Source organism: Ornithodoros turicata, chromosome 9, assembly GCF_037126465.1.
Source record: "Ornithodoros turicata isolate Travis chromosome 9, ASM3712646v1, whole genome shotgun sequence".
NCBI lineage: Eukaryota > Metazoa > Arthropoda > Arachnida > Ixodida > Argasidae > Ornithodoros > Ornithodoros turicata.
In genome coordinates this window covers 10930081-10950519 of record NC_088209.1, presented here as the reverse complement: position 1 = coordinate 10950519, position 20439 = coordinate 10930081, and the positions used below count along the sequence as shown (strand labels likewise).

At 44.1% G+C, this 20439-nt stretch overlaps 1 protein-coding gene across 2 annotated transcripts in view; it reads right to left on the bottom strand.

The window, feature by feature from the left end:
* Positions 1-3805: 3805 nt before the first annotated feature.
* The window catches only part of LOC135368099 (uncharacterized), a 33158-nt gene continuing 16524 nt past the window's right edge, over positions 3806-20439 (bottom strand). For both annotated transcript variants that reach the window (XM_064601174.1, XM_064601175.1), the window contains 4 exons: positions 18903-19118; positions 15210-15381; positions 8954-9030; positions 3806-4297 (listed from right to left, as the gene is read on the bottom strand). In XM_064601174.1, the coding sequence (XP_064457244.1) occupies positions 4016-4297; positions 8954-9030; positions 15210-15381; positions 18903-19118 (747 nt within the window). In that variant the 3' untranslated portion in view covers positions 3806-4015. The remainder of the gene's footprint in view (positions 4298-8953; positions 9031-15209; positions 15382-18902; positions 19119-20439) is intronic.

Here is a 20439-nt window from a genome sequence, read left to right as displayed (position 1 = left end):
GCCCAGCTGAAAATCCATCTCTAGTCCATGCTTAGTATTGTGTGAGCTCTTCTAAGGCGTGCATTGACATTTTCATGTATTGCTTGCACCACATTCATTTTTTGAGACTGGACACTTCGTGTTGACTGCAGCCTGTTTGCCTGTGCCTCCTCGAAGTAAAAATAAAACAGGCTACAAGGTATAAAATCCAGCAAATCGGGCTCCGGAGAACATGTCTCTGTTCGAAATATAGGCGCCTCTCGTCCCGAGGCTCTCTCGATAACAAAAGGCAACGAGGTAAGCGGCCCGGCTATTCCAAAATGTGGAGGCAGGTGACCTCGGGTAACACTGCCTACCTACACCTCAGGTGCACAACCATCCACATACAAGATATCTAAGAAAGATCCCTCCAATGTATGCCTTGAGCATTGGTACTTTACGTCTTGATGCTTCCGTAGCTGGCAGTGTTAGTTGAGGTGTTAGTCTTCTGTTTTGATACGAAGTGTCATTGCAAAGTAAGAAATAATGAGAGTAGGAGATACTGCGAGATATTGTTCGTAGCCAGAGGTGTGGCAGTGAAAAACACTGTTCTCTGGAGATTGAATGAGAGACATGAGGATCCCCAGCAAACCATTAATATCCCTGGGACATCCCTACAAGGTCGCGAACGTCCTCAATATCTCGACATCCATAGGATATCTATGGGATATCGCACAATTTCATTGCATTTTGGGCTTACTCCAGTAAACAACAGATGTCCCTGGTATGTTGGAAGGATATAGTGCTCTGGATGTTTGAATGTCCCATGACAAGAAGCCTGCAGATCCTAGGGATGTCTATGGGAGATCCAGGAAATATTTGTTTGTCCTTATAGAGACGGTAACCTGAATTAAAAACACGGCTACACGGCTAAAAACACAGATAGGAAGGGATGTCAGAAATGTTGTTGGGTATACTGTGGGTTGATGCAGAAATACAGGAATTGCGAAGATACATCCTTGTCACCATTACAAATGGTTTACGCCACACAACCCCTAACAAACGTGTGTGTACGATTTGTATTTCAGTATATGTTCTATCCAGCTCGCAAATACAGGTTACTGTGGGTCACATGTTTTATCGTCTTTCAAAGCATTCCTTAGACTCAGTTTCTGCTTGTGCAATTGAAAGTGAAGCATTGCCATTCTAGTAGCATTACATGTGATGTATGCATCATGCACATCATACATACTGAGCCAAACCAAGCTTACTTCTACAAGACTGTCCAAAACGACTCCAACACTGTGCACGACGCGGTGCTCCAAAGCGGATCAGAGCTCAGTTCTGGATGTCTCCGATTTGTCAGCGTGGTGCAAGCTGCTTGGACACCTGAGCTGCCATGAAGGTTGGCAAAAAATGTGCTATGTGCATGCTGTTTGCCTGGCCACTTGCCTTTGGGCAAATTTTTGCACATGATTATTGGTTAAACTAAGGCGCATTTCTCGTGCCATCCTGTATTGTTATGGCCTTGTGTTTTATTATTGCATTTACCCCGGCAAAACCTGTTTTTGCAGGGAACATCATGCTCTCCCCCACCCCCAATTTTCATCATTGCCATTTGGGGTAAAACCCTAAATGCCCCAAGTACTAACTTGTTTTGTTAGGGGAATTTGTTAGGGAGAGGTGAGTCAAGGCTTGCTGGCTTGCTACCCGTTGACAAAGTGCCAATTCAGCCACTAATAGGGGAACTGGAGGGCACATTCAACACGGCTCATCGAAAATGCAAGAAGTGCCACTTTTTTTCACCCCAAAATCTACTTTTTTGGCCAATGTTGCGCATCCAAAATGCAAGAAGCACCTCTTCTTTTCACCCCAAAATCTGCTTTTTTGGCCAATGTTGCGCATCCAAAATGCAAGAAGCACCTCTTCTTTTCACCCCAAAATCTGCTTTTTTGGCCAATGTTGCCCATCCAAAATGCAAGAAGCACCTCTTCTTTTCACCCCAAAATCTGCTTTTTTGGCCAATGTTGCGCATCCAAAATGCAAGAAGCACCTCTTCTTTTCACCCCAAAATCTGCTTTTTTGGCCAATGTTGCCCATCCAAAATGCAAGAAGCATCTCTTCTTTTCACCCCAAAATCTGCTTTTTTGGCCAATGTTGCGCATCCAAAATGCAAGAAGCACCTCTTCTTTTCACCCCAAAATCTGCTTTTTTGGCCAATGTTGCCCATCCAAAATGCAAGAAGTGCCTCTCTTTTCACCCCAAAATCTGCTTTCTTGCCTAATATTGCCTGCTTTTGCCCATCTATATGCCTCCTGAGATAATTAAAACCATTAAAACTGTAAGACCCCCAGTGAAAGGGCACAAAGAGGACGGAACTCAGCACAGAACTGGCTCAGTGTCTGGAACAGAACACTGAACAGAACAGGCTAACCAAGCATTGTTTCCTGTTTCACTGAGGTGTTCACAGTTTTTAAAGTATTTTGATAAGAGACCAAACTTCCAGTTCTTAACTCTTTCCTGAAATAACAGCACATTTAAAAGAAAAAAAAAAAAGAAACATACAACTCTAAAGCACAAGGCCATATGTACTGCACAGATTGTACTGCTCCTTATTGCTCCCCAATTTTACTAATTAAATTTTCCAGCAGAATTTCATTGTTTTCCTCCTTCAGGGAAGATGCATGCTTCCGGATTGACACCTGACACTGATTTCAACAGGCTCACAACATACAAAGCTAGAACCTCCACAATGTGACAACTCTGTACAGAATATGTGTAGCTACTCGTCTATTAGAGAATTACCCCACATTCTCCAAAAGCACAGGGGCCACAGAGTAAAAATACTATTTAAGAAGAATGCCAATTTGCACTGTGGCAACATAATTGGCTGTGGCAGTTTATAAAAATATTGCCATTATATTTGTAGAGGTAATAAGCTATATAATTTTCAGTACAGGGTCATTGCAAGAAAAGAGAGAGAGAGAGAGAAACAAGCACAGCAATTGATGTACATTGTGCAGTGGTATCTTTTTTTTGCATTGTAGCACAAAGGTACACAGACAAAGCGTATCTCACTGGAAGCAGTTCGGTCAGGCATTTCATCAAGGTGCCCACAACTTCTGACACCTCGACCCTTACACCAATATTTTAAAAGCTATTTACTCTTATGTGATCAATTAGGTACAATAAAAAAAAATACTGGTTAGTAATAATAAGTTGGTTTCATTTGTATGGAGTGTTCAGTCTTTTTTTCAAATTTTTGGTGCATGTTACATGGGGTACTCTGTACAATGCCCAACAGTTGCAGACCTGAATAACCCACATTTCTTAAGTACAAGTTTTCCATCTACTTCCAACATAAATTAGAAACAAAATATCCTCACACACTTCCATCGAAGAGAAACAAACTTCGTCACCCAAATATATGTACCCAGATATATCTGACTGTCAGATATGTCATTGATACATAGAGCCTGAAGTTCTCTGGAAATAATTTCGTTTTGTAAATTTGAGGGGGGGGGGGGGTAAAAATCGGGTAAATAACGATGTGCTCTAAATTAGTGCGAATTCAGGTGGAAAAATGTCCAGTATGCTAAATTCGGGTAGAAATCTGTCTCAGGTACTCAAACTATACTGATTTTGTAGAATCAGTGATGTAACTCCATTTGCTGTCAAACAAGTTAGTGTTTGTTCCTACAGACGTCTCAGTGAGGGTAATTTGCCGGGTAAAAATTGGGTTTAGCTCTAAGGAGGCAACCTTCAATTCGGGGAAGAATCTGGTTAAACCCTAAAACCTCAGGCTCTATTGATACATGGTTGAACCAATGGATGGATAGATTACGAAGACAAGGAACCATCACTTTTATTGTCTGCTCTCCATGTCTTTGTATGTTGGATAAAAATGCACAGAAGACAAGTATCCATTACAGCTTCAAAGCTGCACAGGAGTATGGCAGACCATTTGCTGAATGTACGTCGAGGACACGAATAAAATTATTGTGGGATGCGAGCTTAGCATTAACAATACTGCTCACATCGACTATCTCTGATGTAGTTACGGTTTTTCCTGCTTCTTCAGGGTTGACAACAGCTGAATGCACATGCCAGATGGGGCAATAATGTCCAGACCCATGAGATTTTCAACGATGCAGAAAGTCCGTCTGCACCAGGCTTCATACTTGAAATTCAATACCCAATAGAGACAAAATGCTGTCAGCACAGCAAGGCTGGGCGTCTGTGCCTCAAACCTGAAGGTGCCAATCTGTACGGAACATTCCTTTCCTGCTAGCAAGTCTTCTTCACTACACACAACCACAGGGTACACTGGGAGGTTGACCTGAAAATACAGAAAATACGGAAAATAAAACACATTTCGCTTTTTCAGCGTACAGTCAAACCACAAACTACTAGATTCTAGCGACCGTTTCATACGGACCCCTTCCCAGTGCCGCACTGGGAAGATAGCGGTGGCGCCACTCATCAGCCCGCTTATTGCTTCCTCAGTTTCTGCAATACTTTGTACTTCAGTTTTCCTTAGTATTTTTGTACAAATGGTGGATGTACCACGAGAGGTGCTTCTTTTTAAAGTTGATTATCATCATCATTCTACACGTTTTCATAGGAACTGCTGCTATCGTCTGCTACGGGAATCCTCTGTTCGCTTCTGTGCGTTCAAAATTCGAATTTCCATTGTCCAATCGCGATGCAGATCTCGCGGGCCGATGAATGGCGCCCCTAGTGGATCGTGCGGACGGGTTCCTCATTGAGTCTGCCGATTATGACATAGTCGCTATAGTCTAGTAGGTCGTGAGTCAAACCTCAGCATAATGAAACTTATGGGGATCATAATTTCTTTCACTGCACCGAAACTGATGAAATCTGACGACATTTTTACGTAGCGAATTGTAAAGAGGCGAGCAATAATAAACGTAGACACGCAATGGAACCGCGTTTATACGAATCACAGAATTCTTCTCAAGTTCGTGCCTGAGCACCTTATACATATCGTGTTACGTTTCATGATACGTTGCAAGAACATCTTTAAATCTTTTTACCAGGGCCGGCCCTCTCAGTCCTTTATTTGCTCGTATACAGGGTGTCCCAGAAAACGTGTCACTGAATTATAATAAAAAAACTACGCCACCCAGAATCATGCGGTCAACAGCATTTGTTCTCATTAGGTTTTTGCCACCTCCTAATGTGAATGTCATGTACTCCAAGTTTAATTATGTAAATATTTGCGAACTGAACTCGGAAATTCGCCAAGTAAAGGTCACTTTTTTACCCCACCAATATGAAGAGCGTGCTGAATTCACTCAAATTTATGATAATTCACAGTGATATTCACGAGCTATCCCATTGGAAAAAATAGCCGAATATAATGCTTTTCGGAGCACCGGACCATAGCGCGCGATGACTTTTTGAGTGCAATCGCTCTCAGTGAGATGAAAGGAGGTTCCGAAGCCAGCCCACAGAGTGATAGTAGAAAAAGTAACAGTTCCTAAAATTGGGAGAGGGAAAGCATTATCCCAGCGAAAGTCGGACGTGATAAGCCGTGCCTGTTTTATCTTTTTGTGCGATGCCGGGGAGGGCTGGGTTTCGAACCTCCTTTCGTCGAACTGACAAAGATTGCGCTGAAAAATTCGTCGTGCGCTATTCTGTGCGACCTCCGTAGAGCATGATGTTCGGCTATTTTTTTCTGAGAGGAAAGCTCCTGTATATCCCTGTCAATTATCATTAATTTGACTAAATTAGACACGCTCTTCACATTGGTGGCGTAAAAAAGTGACCTTTACTACGCAAATTTCCGACTTACGCTCGCAAAAATTTACATAATTAAACTTACGTTACACGACATTCACACGAGGAGGCGGCAAAAACCCAGTAAGAACAAATGCCATTGACCGCATGACTCTAGGTGGTGTAGTTTTTTTATTATAATTCAATGACACATTTTCTGGGACACCCTGTATATGTTTTTGATGTTTTCAATAAACTATTGAACTATAGAACCACTGAACTATAGAACTAAAGGTCGCTATGAACGATATGAAAAGGCAAGCTGTCATGCGGGTGATGTGCCGTGTCACTTGTACTTGCGTCGGAAACTGCACTCCACATGCCTCTCTCCCCTGCGTCACCCTCTCTGGGTAACCCGTCGCCGGCTAGCCGATGACACGTGGCGCGAGCAACGCAAGCCTGATCAGTGTCAATCACCACAGGTGATAGTGTTCTGCCTTGCCTACAGGGAATGGCTGAGGAGAGAGACAGAAGCATCACATGGAGGAGCACATGCTGGTTGATGCACCGAATGCTCTTGTGCCCTTTGGGGACGTGTTAGGGATGGATTGAATCAATGTGGAGACTTGGTGTAGTTGGTACATCACTACAAAGAATATGGGTCCTTCAGGGGTGCAGCCTTAGTTAGGGGCAATCACAGTGGTCATTTAGCTGTCCGGAGTCCCGAGTACATGTGACCCTTCGACATAGGTACTCGTGTATTCTGCGCCATAGCATAATTTGCGGACTGCTAGTTTAGAACAAAAAATGACTAGAAAACAAACAATCGCGTAATTTACGCACCTGCGTTTTCGCGTGCGGATATCTGGCACGTGCATCTCCGCGACCGTGGCGATTGCTTTTCGCAACGCCGTCAGTGCTACCGAAGTGATTGCGATGCTTTTGTTTTATTTGTACACACTTTTGGGTGATGGTCCACTGACGCAGTGGACGATACTGTCACTTGAACTACAACAGAGTAAACCATTAATATCCCTAGGAGATCCCTACAAGGTCGGAAACCGTCCTGAATATTTGCACATACATGTGATATCTATGGGATGTCCAAGAACGGAATTCGCGCTTCGATTTTACCCAGTAAGTAATAGATATCCTAAGTAGGTCTGCAGGATATCGCGCTTTGGATGTTTGAATGGAGGAACTAGACTGCAGATCCCAGAGATATCCATGGAAGATCCAGTACATGAGATTTTGGGAACTGACTGAACGTCGCCAGGACGTCACCTGGATGTATTCGGATAAATGTGACGTTTATGACATCTTGTTCCGAAGGTAACATTTTTCTTGTGCTGAAAGCAAGCAAAGGCTTCCGTGAACGTCAACTAGATATGGAGGAGCAAGTAAAATCGGTACATATTTTTATCGTTCGCGTGCTGCTTGCCGTGAAAGTATTTATGTATTCGTAACACTCATCAAGCAACAGTGCAGTTCCATCGCTTTTACAGCTTTGCTCACATTATAGACAATAGCCTGAATTAAAAACACAGTATTTGACAAGAAGGGATGTGAGGAAACGTAATTGGAAGTACCTTGACTTCGCAGATCCCAGGGTTAATAGCAAAGACGCACCCCCTCACCGTTACAAATGTTTTTCAGCCCAGTACACTAGATGAAAGTGCTCCCAAGAACTTGTCTTTCAGTATATGCTCCAGCCATTTTGCCTTTGTGAATGCTCTGGTAAACGCTCTGCTCTCTTCAAATACAACAAAATAAAGTGTTTCCCGTTTCAAGCAGACGTTGACACCTTGCCGTGGAAAATCGTGCAATCTAAAAGTCGGTGCTGCCGAAAACCAGGGACCTTAACTATCGCTGAGGGGGGAGATAATGTGTCTTCAACTCATGGCTGTTCAAGCCGGTTTCCATGTGAAAAGATGTTTACAACGGTATGTGGCAGGTTGACACCAGTAGGTTTTTTCTTTCGTAGTAAACCGTTGTAAGTTGAGCGTTGTGTTGGCCTCATTCTCTCTTCATGTTGTCTTGGTGCCATTTTCGTAGTTGGGGTGCAGTGAAAACCGTTCTAGGAGCTTTCTGTTGTTGTATTGAGATGCAGGCAAAAAAACTCTTTCATTCTTGTGAGTGTTAAAGTGCATTGTTCCTTATTGGATTGTCAATTATTTCAATACCATGTCGCAAATTTCATTATATCGGATTTTGCTGTGATGAGGTGTGACTGTATTTCATCTGTGCTTTACTGGTTTGACAGTGCCCCAGGACAACAGACTTCTCCCTGTCTGTGAACAAATGACGTCACAGTGTTCGACAGCACCACCAATTTGGTAGAGTTGAACTACGCTCGAAGCTAGGGGCGAACAGTGTTGTGCCCGAAGGCCACGGTCTTGAGGGGAGTACGATGGTCCCTGAAAAGGACGCAACCTTCGCTCCTACTTTTCTTTCAATACGAGGCAGCGAACAAGTGCCCATTCGTGGAACCCAGTTCTCCCCTTCCGATTTGTTTCGGTTTCAGTCTGTCTACCAACGTCGTGATGACCTTTCTCGGGTAGAGGTCCATTACAAGATGCTTTTGTCAACCGCAGTATGGAAAGGGGCCCCTGGTAGCCATTGAAAGCTTGTGTTTGCCGTGACCAGCTGAAGCAGATGACACCAAAGGTTGTGTTCGGTTATTGGACTCTAGCAACTCCAGAGTCGCGACAGTCGACTCTAGGAGAGCAAAAATGCCACAGTGCGGCTCTAATGACGTTGCGCACGTGATAGTAATACACGTTTTAAAATATGTGGATTCAGCACTAGAGGTGCTCGAGACTCGACTCGCAGCGACACTCCTTTTGAGGTGGGTCGCTAGAGTCAACGACAAATGATGGCTCTACTACGTCACGACTCTGACTTACATCCATAGGGTGTGTTCATTTATTAAACTCCATATGATGATTAAACTAAACTAAATATCGTTATTTTTAATTTAAATATTAATTTTATCGATTTTTATATTAATTTCAATATGAAATATACGTTTTATATATATGATATTTAATTTAAACATTAAATATATTAAATTAAACATCATATGCTGAAGCAGTGAGAGCAGGATTTAAGCAGTCCTTTCATATCTAGGTGGCGCTGCATGTGGGCATTGTATCAGGGAAGGAGGTTTACAATACAATTTTCATTAACTTGTCTGACACTGACAGCAACTGCAACGTTATAAGTGCCAATGCCCCAATCAAGACTCACTTACATTTGATTTTATGAATGAAGTGTGGGTTTCCTTTAAAAGGCTCGGCAGAGCTACGAAGAAAGCTAGGCAGGTGAGATCTGAAAGAGAGTTAAGAGTGAGTCACATCGAAAATCTACTTCAATTATACTGTGTTGAACAGACTGGAGGGTAAAAAGTGTACCACAGTTACAGTACACTTTTGACTGACACTTTTAGTTTGACTCTCGCTAGTGCAAACAGGCGATCCAGGCGACCACAGATTTATTAAGGCTCAGCGAATATTCGATATTTGGGCCGAATACAGTAATTAGGTGTTCGACATTCGATTCGAATAGTATTTTGTCAAATGCGACGAATATATTCGAGTAGTCAGCTACCCACTGTAACAGCACGCAGTTCCGCACGCCGCAGTCCAGCATGCATCTGGCAGTTCCGGCTTCTACTGGCTAAATTTTGCAGATTTTTGATTCCAATATATGGACCACTGAGGTGAATCCAGTGCAATCGAATAAAACATCTAAACCTTTGTGGCAAGCATTTGTTCTGGTTTAGGGCAATGGTTCTAAACCTTTTTGCTCCATGCACCCCTTATGCTGTTCATCAGAACGTTATTCCCCCCCATACCCCGTATTAGCTCAAAGGCCATACACAAACAAAAATCAAAATCTGAGGTATTTTATTGCTTTCTCCGAGTTTCTTTAAACCATTTTAGATAATGCCTTGAGAATCATATTGTTTCTTAATAGACATCACCCCATGGCTTTCGCCTATGATACTGTGCAAATAGTAACCATGGAGAAATATATTGCGTTCAGATGAGTTCAATTAGCAAACAAAACTATAAACAACCTAGTTGCAACAGACTCCATAACACTTACAGCTCTGCAACGAATTATATGTACAAAAAGCACATCAACTCAATCGTGACACGTTCCCCCTATACGTACCAATTATGGATGCTTCTCCTTTGCCTACAACACTTCCCGTTGCTTGCTACCGCTTGATATTCAGTTGGTTAGTACATTGAGATGTTTGAAAGAGAAGTTAAAAGACCACCTCCTAAACAAAGCGCACCAATAACAGATATCACCCCTGTACAGTAACGTGTTCTTCATCCCAACACATTTGTTTACCACGTATGCTCCTCATGCAACGACACCAATAAACCACTCTGCATCTGATTGATTGATTGATTATGTGTTTAATGGCACAAAGGCAACAACGGCCATAGAGCGCCAAAACTATGCTGAGTGTGTCGGAGACGATTATGGGAAAGATGATGTGAGAGAGAGTGTGGTAGTTAAAACCTATCTACAGGTATGAGCGATGAGCGATGATTGATTGACCAGGATAAGAGAGAGGGGGATGACGATAGCAAGCGAGCATGGCAGTTAAAAGCTATCTACAAGTGTGACAATGACATATTTACATGAGGAGTTCGGTGATAATGGATAAAAGCGGAGCAATGCTTATCATCTACATCTGACTAAGAAACCCACACGTGGTCAAAAATTTGATTACGTTATCAAACGGCACAAGAGGGGTGTCACCCAGTAGAAGGGCTGGGTGGAGTGGGACATGGTATCTGTAGAATGCGGTGAAATACTGTTGGCGTTGGTGTTCGAAGTGAGGGCAGGATGCCAGTACGTGCAAGACAGTCAAGCTGTCACCGCAGTGCGCGCAAGCTGGCGGATCCTGACCTCTGAGTAGGTGGTGATGCGTGAGCCATGTGTGTCCAATCCTCAATCTCGCGTAAAGAACTTCGGATGATCTGTTGATGTGTTCAGTCCGATGCGGGGGAGAAACGTGTGGCTGTGTGAGGTGTAGCTTGTTATTTTCTTCCATGTCCCACTCCTGCTGCCACTGTGTGCAGACAGCTCTCTTTAACACTGGCAGGATGTCTTGGTAGGGTAGTCCTAGAGCTGACTCCTCTTGTGCCAACGCTCGCCGAGCCTCACGGTCGGCTCGTTCATTCCCCGGGATCCCAGTGTGGCTGGGGACCCAGCAGAGACAGATTGAAAAGCCTATGCATCTATGAACATACTCCTCGATGAAATGTTTTTATCTTTCCTTTTCTTTCTTCCTTTTTTTTGTTATCCCACATCACTAAATTACTGATGATGTTATGTTGACAATTCTTGTAACATCTGAACTGCCACAGACTACTTTTTCATATGTTATACTCAACTATCTTGATTACACTTTCTGTATAACATTTTAAATCAATATATAGAGCTATTAATTCACATTGTAACTATCAAGGGGGCCCATACTAGCGTGCTAGGGACCCTCGCCTGTATACTACGTACTTTTTTGTACTACATAATTTGTACTACATACTAAATTTGTACTACACAAAAATGAAATAAATAAGTACAGTCGCCGACCGATTTTTCGGACATGCACGATTATTCGGACTCGTTCGCGGAACGGCCGCAGGTCCCATAGAGTTGATGTATAAGAACGGCCAAAATTTCAGACGCCGTGCAGCTCCGTCACTCGATATTTCGGACTCTGTTTGCCCAACCCTCAGTTGTCTCGCGACGTAAACCCCCAGTTATCAATTATCATGTTTGCCCAACCTGCGAATTCCTCTCTTGGGGTGACGGAAAATATTGGTATCATCCGAAATTCGAATCAAAAGAAATCAACCAACTAAACTATTGAGGCAAAAAAATAGGCAGTGATGACTGTTCATTTTCCATTTGTCTGACTAGAAGAGGTCTACCCAGCACGTGCCGTCCACCCGCGAGTCGCGCGACAGCGCTGTAAAGCGAGCTTCACCTAAAGCACGCATGCGTTAGGTGAAGCCGACTTGCGGACTTGGTGACTGTGGTGCCTCTGACAGTGTACATTGACGAAATGTCGCTTCGGGAAATAGAAGCTGATGTTATCAGGCAGAGCTGGAAGCGCGTTAGGAGAGCATCGACAAATTTTTCCAGGCTACTAAGGCTCAGTAAAGTTTATTTTGAAGCGAAATTCGTTTTTTCGGACTGCTCGATTATTCGGACTTTTGCGCGATCCCGGCAGAGTACGAAAAATGGGACGGCGACTGTAAATAAAAATTGTTAGTGGTGAGCGACATTCCTGTTAAATAGCCCTCCCAGTACAATGCAGTAGAGTAATGAAATGAAATGAAATGAAATGCGCTTCCAGGGGCTACCATGCCGTCAAGCCGTTCCTGGCAAGGGGGATGTGCTGGGAATGATATACAGACGAACCCCGCAATAACGAAACCGCCAGGGAAGGAAGTCTTTTTCGTTCTCGCGAGAACTGCGCTATCATGAAAATTCAATTCAATTCATTTTATTTTTCACCAATCCAGGTGTGGAGTAACAGACAAAAATCTGCAAAGTACAGCTTGACAAGGGTCCGCTTGCAGCAACCAGAGCGTCGAACCGAAACGTTTCTCGGCTTGTTTTGGGTTCGGTTTCAGCCATAAAGGTTCGGTTCCAGTTCAGTTAACATATATTGGTTCGATGAACCGGTTCGGAACTGGTTCGAGGTTCAAATGTGCTACAAATTATAGGTAGCCACTAAAAATGATACGAGCTCTTTAAGTTACTTTCTTTATGCACATATTTCTGCTTTTCGACCAACAGGACCCCCCTTTCATCCCTTCCCCGAGCAACGTGTCGCCAATCTACACAGGCAGACCGTTCGACACGATGATAAACGGAACACAGCCAGGGGCACGGACGAGGAAGTGCACAAATGAACTGCTGACTCTCAACTAACAGAAGTTTACTTGCAACACACATTTAAATGCAAAAAACAAGACACAAGGAATGTGACAACACCTTATCACAATAGCAAAACAGAAAAACTAGCTGCTCAACACATGATGGTTGCGATCCGGGCACGTTCCAAGATATCCCATTTCGCCTGATAAGAGTGACAATGACGGTGTGCTAACACAGTGATCTTCCTCTGACTTTGTGATTAAGAAGGTCTCCAGAATTTCCCGAGCAACGCGCGTTTTGAACCCACGGCACTATTGTGGTATTATTCAATAGCACACCGTCATTGTCACTCTTATCAGCCGAAATGGAATATCTTGGAACGTGCCCGGATCGCAACCATCATATGTTGAGCAGCTAGTTTTTCTGTTTCGCTATTGTGATAAGGTGTTGTCACATTCCTTGTGTCTTGTTTTTGCATTTAAATGTGTGTTGCAAGTAAACTTCTGTTAGTTGAGAGTCAGCAGTTCGTTTGTGCACTTCCTCGTCCGTGTCCCTGGCTGTGTTCCGTCTATCATTATGTACAGTTACCAACTACCCCGCATTTCTACGCTCATTCGCTCGAATTCCCACATCACCCCCACCACACACCAACCTGGACTGAACCGGTAATCCAAGCTTTTTAACAGTTCCGGTTCATCTCCAAGGCTAGCAATTACGGTTCAGTTCTGGTTCGGTTCCAGCTAAAAAATCCGGTTAATTCCGGTTTCGGTTCGGTTCGACGCTCTGGCAGACACACTCACGTCCAGCTCTGGCAAGGCTGCCAAGGCGTGTCATTCGTTTTCGTTCTAAAGATGATGCCCTTGGCAATAGCACATTTCTTTTTGGCCATTGAGCGACATCAGAAAGGACAGAGTGCTGCTAGATGCACTGCTCTCACTGTTACCACAAAAAGTCACGGGTTTCCTCATTTATTAAAGGGGCACTGAAATGCAAAAACGACCTCCTCTCAAATAAAAGTTCTCGTTTCAATTAGGACAATTCAAAGAAAATTACAGTAAATCTCGGTTATAACGAACTCGACGGTCGCGCGCAACCCGTTCATTATATCCGAAGTTCGCTATAAATGGAATGGACAAAAAATTTGATCCAAAAGGCCAGCAGTGTAAGAAACATGAGTCATGTATGCCGTTCATTGAAAATACATCGTTAATGGCGCCTGTTTATACACAGTTGCGGAGATCACGGCGTTTTCCAAGTCATCAAGGTGGTCCAGGTGGGCCGCGGCGAGCGCCTTCGCGTACACAAAATCGCGGAGCGAAGCAACGTACTTGAGTGCCTCCGCTGTAGTTAAAATGTAAGGAGGGGAAGACACTGTGTCATCATCATCGTCATCGGAAAGTTCGTTTGGCGGCGGGCGCACGTCGGCAATGATGTCCGAATCACTGAAATCCGCGACGGCCTGTGCATCGTCATCTGCTGTCGCGAACTCCTCGAAAGACTGACAGCCGTTAGTCAGATTCGCAGCCGTTGCTCTGTCCCAAAGTTCTGTGTCGGTATCACGCACACCGAAGTCCACTTCACGATCGGCGTCTGTAGCCAGTGCCTGATGAACAAATCCAGCTTTTCTGAAGCAGTTTCGCAAAGTTTCCCGCTTCACCTGCATCCAAGATCATCGGTCAAACGGGTGCACGTGCAACGCGCGCTGATGGTGACAGCGCATTGGCTGCAAAGCGAGGTCACGTGCAAGCGGCGCCTGACAAATCCGCGGGCGTCTGACGTCGCGCGCTCGCCTTCTCCAGTGGTCGAGGGAGCTCTTTCGGTCGCAGTAACCGAAGGCTCCCCGGCAATTCGTTCATAATAGGCGGGGGCAATTTCCATAGACTCAATACAAATTTTGACGGTCGTTCGTGAGGCATTCGTTATAACCGAAGATTCGTTATAAGTGGGGCTGTTATAACCGAGATTTACTGTAGTTCATATAATGCTACTGTTTAGAAGAAAACAGCGATGAAAACAACATTTTTCGGCTCCAACGAATTGGATCCCCAGGAGGCAAAGATTGGCAGCATCCAATGAAACTGCAAGAGAAGCGTGCACGTACCTATCCTGGGCGTGTGAATTTGGAATGGGTCCGATCGTAGTGTTCAGTATATGCACTGCTGCGTTTCTACAGACCGATTTACTGAATTGTAGCCCACAACAGTTCTCCTGCATGTTCCGCTGACAACATTTATTCTTCACGGCCTACAGACAGGGACGCCACTCCACTTCACAATGCACACCATGTTTTTCACCGGGACTGCTCCATTGCGTCTCATGTGCAGTATGGGCTAAAAACACTGCTGCACAAGCTGAAGCGTCGCTTACTGCTCAGTGCCGAAGCAAGAAAGAATCCGGTATAATTTTGACTGTAGCTTCATAACGGAATGAAAGTTTCGAATGATCACAAGAAGTATGAAATTAACGTAACGTGTAACGTAATATGAAGTGAACCTGTTTCTGCATTTTGGTGCCCCTTTGGTCAACACTGCTTAAGAGGTCGATGAAGATAAAATAAACAGACCGCACAGTGACACTGGTGACGGAGTACATACCTCTCTTGGCATCACCGGAGCAGAAACTTGCAGCATGCAGAGCTTGACCAACTAACGGTGCAGCCCTGTTACCGACTGAGAGTTGCACAACGGAATCGCAGTACTGCTCCACTATTTCATAGAGCTTTTGTTGAGGGTCGACACTGGTGATTCGAGCAAACTCTTCAAAGATCTGAAGTGAGAAAAAAAGTAAGACACTAGGGATAAGCTGAGAGTGTGCACAAAGCTCCAAAGGTAGCTGTCCAATGGCTGCATTTAAAAGTACTAATGCGTACGGAAACATGCGTATGAAACAGATACAGTAATATCTGGCACCACTTCACAGCCTACTTGGCCAAGATTCTCTTTCAAAAGCAACTTGCATACTAAGTAGATTGGGACACTTTCGTAGATGCGTGAAATTACGGTAATAGAGATATGACAAATAAAAGACGAAAAACTCTGAAACATCAGAACATAATGAACTCTGAAAAACATCATCCAAATATGCAAAAAAATAAGCTACAAAAACCTGGAACCCTGGTTACAGTCTACTTTCCAGACAATGAGGAGCTAAAATAGCAGTGTAAAAGTGGCGTTGCCATCGTGAGATTGGCCCCATACATAGAATTATTCTTGTACAAGCAGCTGGAGACTTCATATTATTCAAACGAATGCAAGCACCAGCACTGCACATCGTGAAAAGCTTTACAAGAAAGTCGGTGTGCATACTCAGGAGAATATGCCTATTTTTCCTTTTACACCCCATTCTGGTGCCCTTTGGGGCTTAAAGATGTACCGAGGGCCATTAAAAAAATATGTACATATCAGATTAAAACGTTTGATGAAAGTGTGTGTGCCATCTTACTGGATAGTGCGAAAGGATTTGATGTGTGCAATTTGCTTCCCAGAAAAGAACTCGCATAAACATAGCTCCGCACATTCACCCTTAACTCGCCACTCCGGGTATAGAGAGGAGGAGAAGGTATGATGCCAAGTCGCCACTGACGTTGCAGGGGCAACTCGTTATGGCTCGTTGGTCAGCGGGGGTGCGCGCCCCATCCCTTTGCCGCCGTAAACCAGTTTTGCAGGCTCTCCCGGAGAAGTGGGGATAGAAGGAGCGGCCGAAATATGACCGAGACAGGGGCAATGCTTTTTCAGATCCCCGAACAGCCGAGTTGCAGATGACAGCAGCGTAGCAGACAATATTCTTCTAGACCAACCAGAGAGCGTTGTCTCTGAAGCGTCAGCGCAAGATACCAGGCATATCACAGGCAGGTACTGCTCTCCACCGTCGTTGCGCACAGTCGCTTTTTGCGGCGTACTTTAAATTCAATATCTGCAATAGTTATACTCTGTGGTGTGAATTACAGTAGAACCTCGCTATAGTGAACCCGCATGTAGTGAAGAAACTGATGTAGTGAAGGGAAATCACGGTCCCAATTGAATGCCCGTAGACGCCCATGTATTGGCAACCCGTTTATAGTGAAGACTTTCTGTCCGAGAACCGGATATAGTGAAGAAAAGTCGGCCGAAACTTCGAAATTTCCCTGAAAAAATGACTCGTTCCGCAATCGTGGTCGAAAACGGAACTCACGCCGTGTTCCAGAAGTTGGGCGTCATCAATGACGAAGGATGAAAGGCGTGGTCATGAGTCATGACCAACCAGCCAGGCATCCAGGCTCGCCATTTTGTTTTGTTTGGTGTTGTCAAACGCGCCGTGCATTGCAGTGCATTTCGAGCTTCGTAAGCAGAAGCGGCCATGAGGGTAAAATCTTGTGCAGACCTCCTTCCTGCAACACTTCAGATAGCACCAGTTCCAAATGTACTTGTTCTCAGGTGTATTCATGTAAATAAAGTGTGCGTATTCCATTACAATCAATATCTGCTGCTTACATGCATTCTGTGGGTCATACATGCCAGAAAAAAATGAACTACTGATATAGTGAAGATCCTGATATAGTGAAGATTTTTCATGGTCCGGACGACATCACTATAAAGGGGTTCTACTGTACTTCTCATGGTGCATCTTACTGATCTACTGAACTGTAGGAAGATAACAGGGTGTTAAAAATGGCTTCCGTGCTACTTTAAATGCTTGCCTGCTTCGGGACTTTTTCGTGCCTGAAATTATGAGCCCTACTCATCAGTGTAGTCACCACATTGGATGGCGTGCGTGAAGGACATCATTGCTGCCATAATTCTAACTTTCTTGCCATATGTCGTCTCAGTCAAAGACAATGTTGATGCTCACACTGTTTGGGATGTGATACGGCGTCGTCACTTTGGCATCTATAGTCAATTAATTTGGGATTGGGAAGTCAATGTCGTCATAGCAGGCCGCACACTGAATGAGGATGTGAACGATATCACATGATATGGATAGGTAATATGTGTATAAGAGGATGCACAGTTTTTCCAAGCCTCTGGCATGCACGCACATTTTGTCAATATAAAATCGTAATATGCGAAGAGAGCAGCCATTAACTCATTTTTTCCTAGATACCTACAGTAGTGGAAATTGATCATCTTAAAATAAAGTTGCATTCCGTGAAATCTGTGTACTTTGCTTAAATGCAACTTCCGATAAATGGAACAATATTTCCATTCCCTCGGAGTTTCATTTAAGAGGAATCCACTGTATTTCCAGCTCAAAGATACGCATATTGAAATACGAGTTCTTGGAAGACATCTGAAGCGGTGGGAGGCATTCTGACTTGGTCGCGTGCAAGTAAGCTCCAACTTTACGCACACACGCTCATCTATGCGTGCGTCATGTCGGGGATAGTGAAGTCCCTTTGTGCCGTAAAAGCAGTACGAAACATCGGTCGCATCGGGAGTACGTTTTTCTGTCGTATTTCTGGCACTCAGGACATGGTAAATCCCAAAAACCATGCGGGTCTCAAGCGAGACAAGTACAAATACGTAACGAAGCAAGTCTACCAAGTAATGGTCTGAATTATTCACCACGGGAATAGACGTTGCTTCTGTGGGGCGTTTGACAGTGCCAGCAGTTTTGTCCGTAGAGTTCGAAAGTCAGAATTTTCGTAGAGTCTGAATTATTAGTAGGCTGCTGTACCAAATCCACAAAATAACACTGTAGGTAGAGCCTGAAGTTTTCGGGAAATGTTTTTTTTTTCCAAATTCGAGGGGTAAAAATCGGGTAAACAAACAGGCGCTCGAAATTCACGCAAATTGGGGAGGAAAAACAAAAACTTCCTGCATTCTAAATTCGGGAAGAAATTGGGCTCACTTACTCAAAACTATCTGTACTGGTTCGGTACAAACACTGATGTAGTCGTATTTACAAGTTAGTGTGCATTCGATGAAAGATGAAAGTCACTGAAAAGGTTAGCCAGCTGTAGGACTTGAACCCACATCTTCTGGATTGCCGGTCCAGGGCTCTACCAATTGAGCTAAGCTACCACGCCTTCTCAGTGACTTCCAGGGTGCGTCATCTGAAGGGACAAACCATGGGCTTTGTATGTATTTGTCCCTTCTATGTTGTTCCAGCCTCAGAACATCAGTTCTTTCATATTAGTGTGCATTCCCACAGACGTCTCAGTGAGGGCAGTTTGCCGGGTAAAAATCGGGTTTCACCCTGAAGAGGCAACCTTCAATTCGGGGTGCAAATTCGGAGAATCGGGTTAAACCCAGAAACTTGTAGCTCTAACTATAGGTAACGCAACAGCACAGTTGTTGTCAATAACATACCTGATCCTGTCTTGCAAGGGCTGGGTACCTTTCTAGAATCCCACCCACCGATGGGTTCTGCTCTCGTAACCACAATCGCCTGCTTTCAAACGTTGTCTTCATAGACTCAGATACCCTTTCCATGTCTGGACAGACCTTCTTCAATTCACTGTCCATCCACTCGATGTGACCAGCAATACAAAAATCAGACTCTGGTCCCGTAATAATTTCTGGAAGCTGCAACGATAAGCGAGTGAGAATTATAAAAATGGGCACAAAATATGCAGTCAATGGGGAAGGCAAAGCAGTAAATTGCAGAAAGACACTGTACACATCTTCACTCTTCAAGGGAACGATCATGTTTGTGTTAAAGTAGCACAGAAGTCATTTTTAACACCCAGTTTTCTTCCTATAAAACTGTTAAGTTTGCCAGTAAGATGCACCATGCGAAGTAATTTACACCACAGAGTCATAATTATCGCGTAAACTGAATTTAAAATACGCCGCAAAAAGCGACCGTGCGCAACGGTGGTGAAGAGCAGTACCAGCCTGTGATCTGCCTGGAACCTCGCGCTGACGCTATAAGGAGAACGCTCGCTGATTGGCCTAGAGAAATGTTGTCTGCTACTCCGCTGTCGTCTGCTACTCGGCTGTTCGAGGTTTCTAATAAAGCCCTTCTCCTTGCCCTCGGTAATGCTTCGGCCGCTCCTTCTATCCCCAATTCTCCGGGAAAATTGGCAAAACAGGTTTACGACGGCAAAGGGACAAGGCGCTGACCCCCGCTGACCGGCAAACCAGAATGAGTCTCCTTATTCAGCAACAATTCAGAAGTTGGAGATATCTGTTACCAAAATGACAGTGATTAGCAGAGCTGTGTGAATAGCTTACGAATATTTCGCTTGCACTGCGAATCGAATCACAATATTTTCTTCAGACTGCGAATCTAATTCGAATAATTTTGAATACTTCCTGGTGAAATATTTTTGTGGTGTTGTGCTCATTCGATGATGTTCTGCTCCAAACTTCTGAGCCTTTTCACCCAGCGTGACATAGCGTGAGAAAAGGGTCCCTTTGTTTTGCGTACGGCAGACTGCACTAGTGGGATGAACCGCACTCAGAGTTAGTCAACGTGGTCCGTGCAGCCTGCTTTGTGTGCATCTCCTCACTTCTATGTTTACACTGTGAATTTCTTGCGTTTTTTTTTTTTTGGAAACTGCGCATATTTCCGTCTGTTACTGAATACGTTCCAAAGGCCAGGAGGTGTCACGTTTGTTGGCAAAACTGCACACTGCCACAACAACGTTAAAAACAACTCAAAGTTTGACATTTTGGGAACAGTACTGGTCCCATCATCAGAAACAAGCAGCTTGGCTGCAATGCTTACTTATCTATTAACAGTAGGCTGCATTCCCAAATAGAGCCAGGGTATTTGTCGATGGAACTGCTCATCTTTTTGATGAACCAAGATTAGAATTGTTTACGTATTCCCCACTGTTCTTCACGCGCTAAAATGTCAGGGCTTTGTGTCCGGCTAGCCACACATGGTCATACAGTTCAG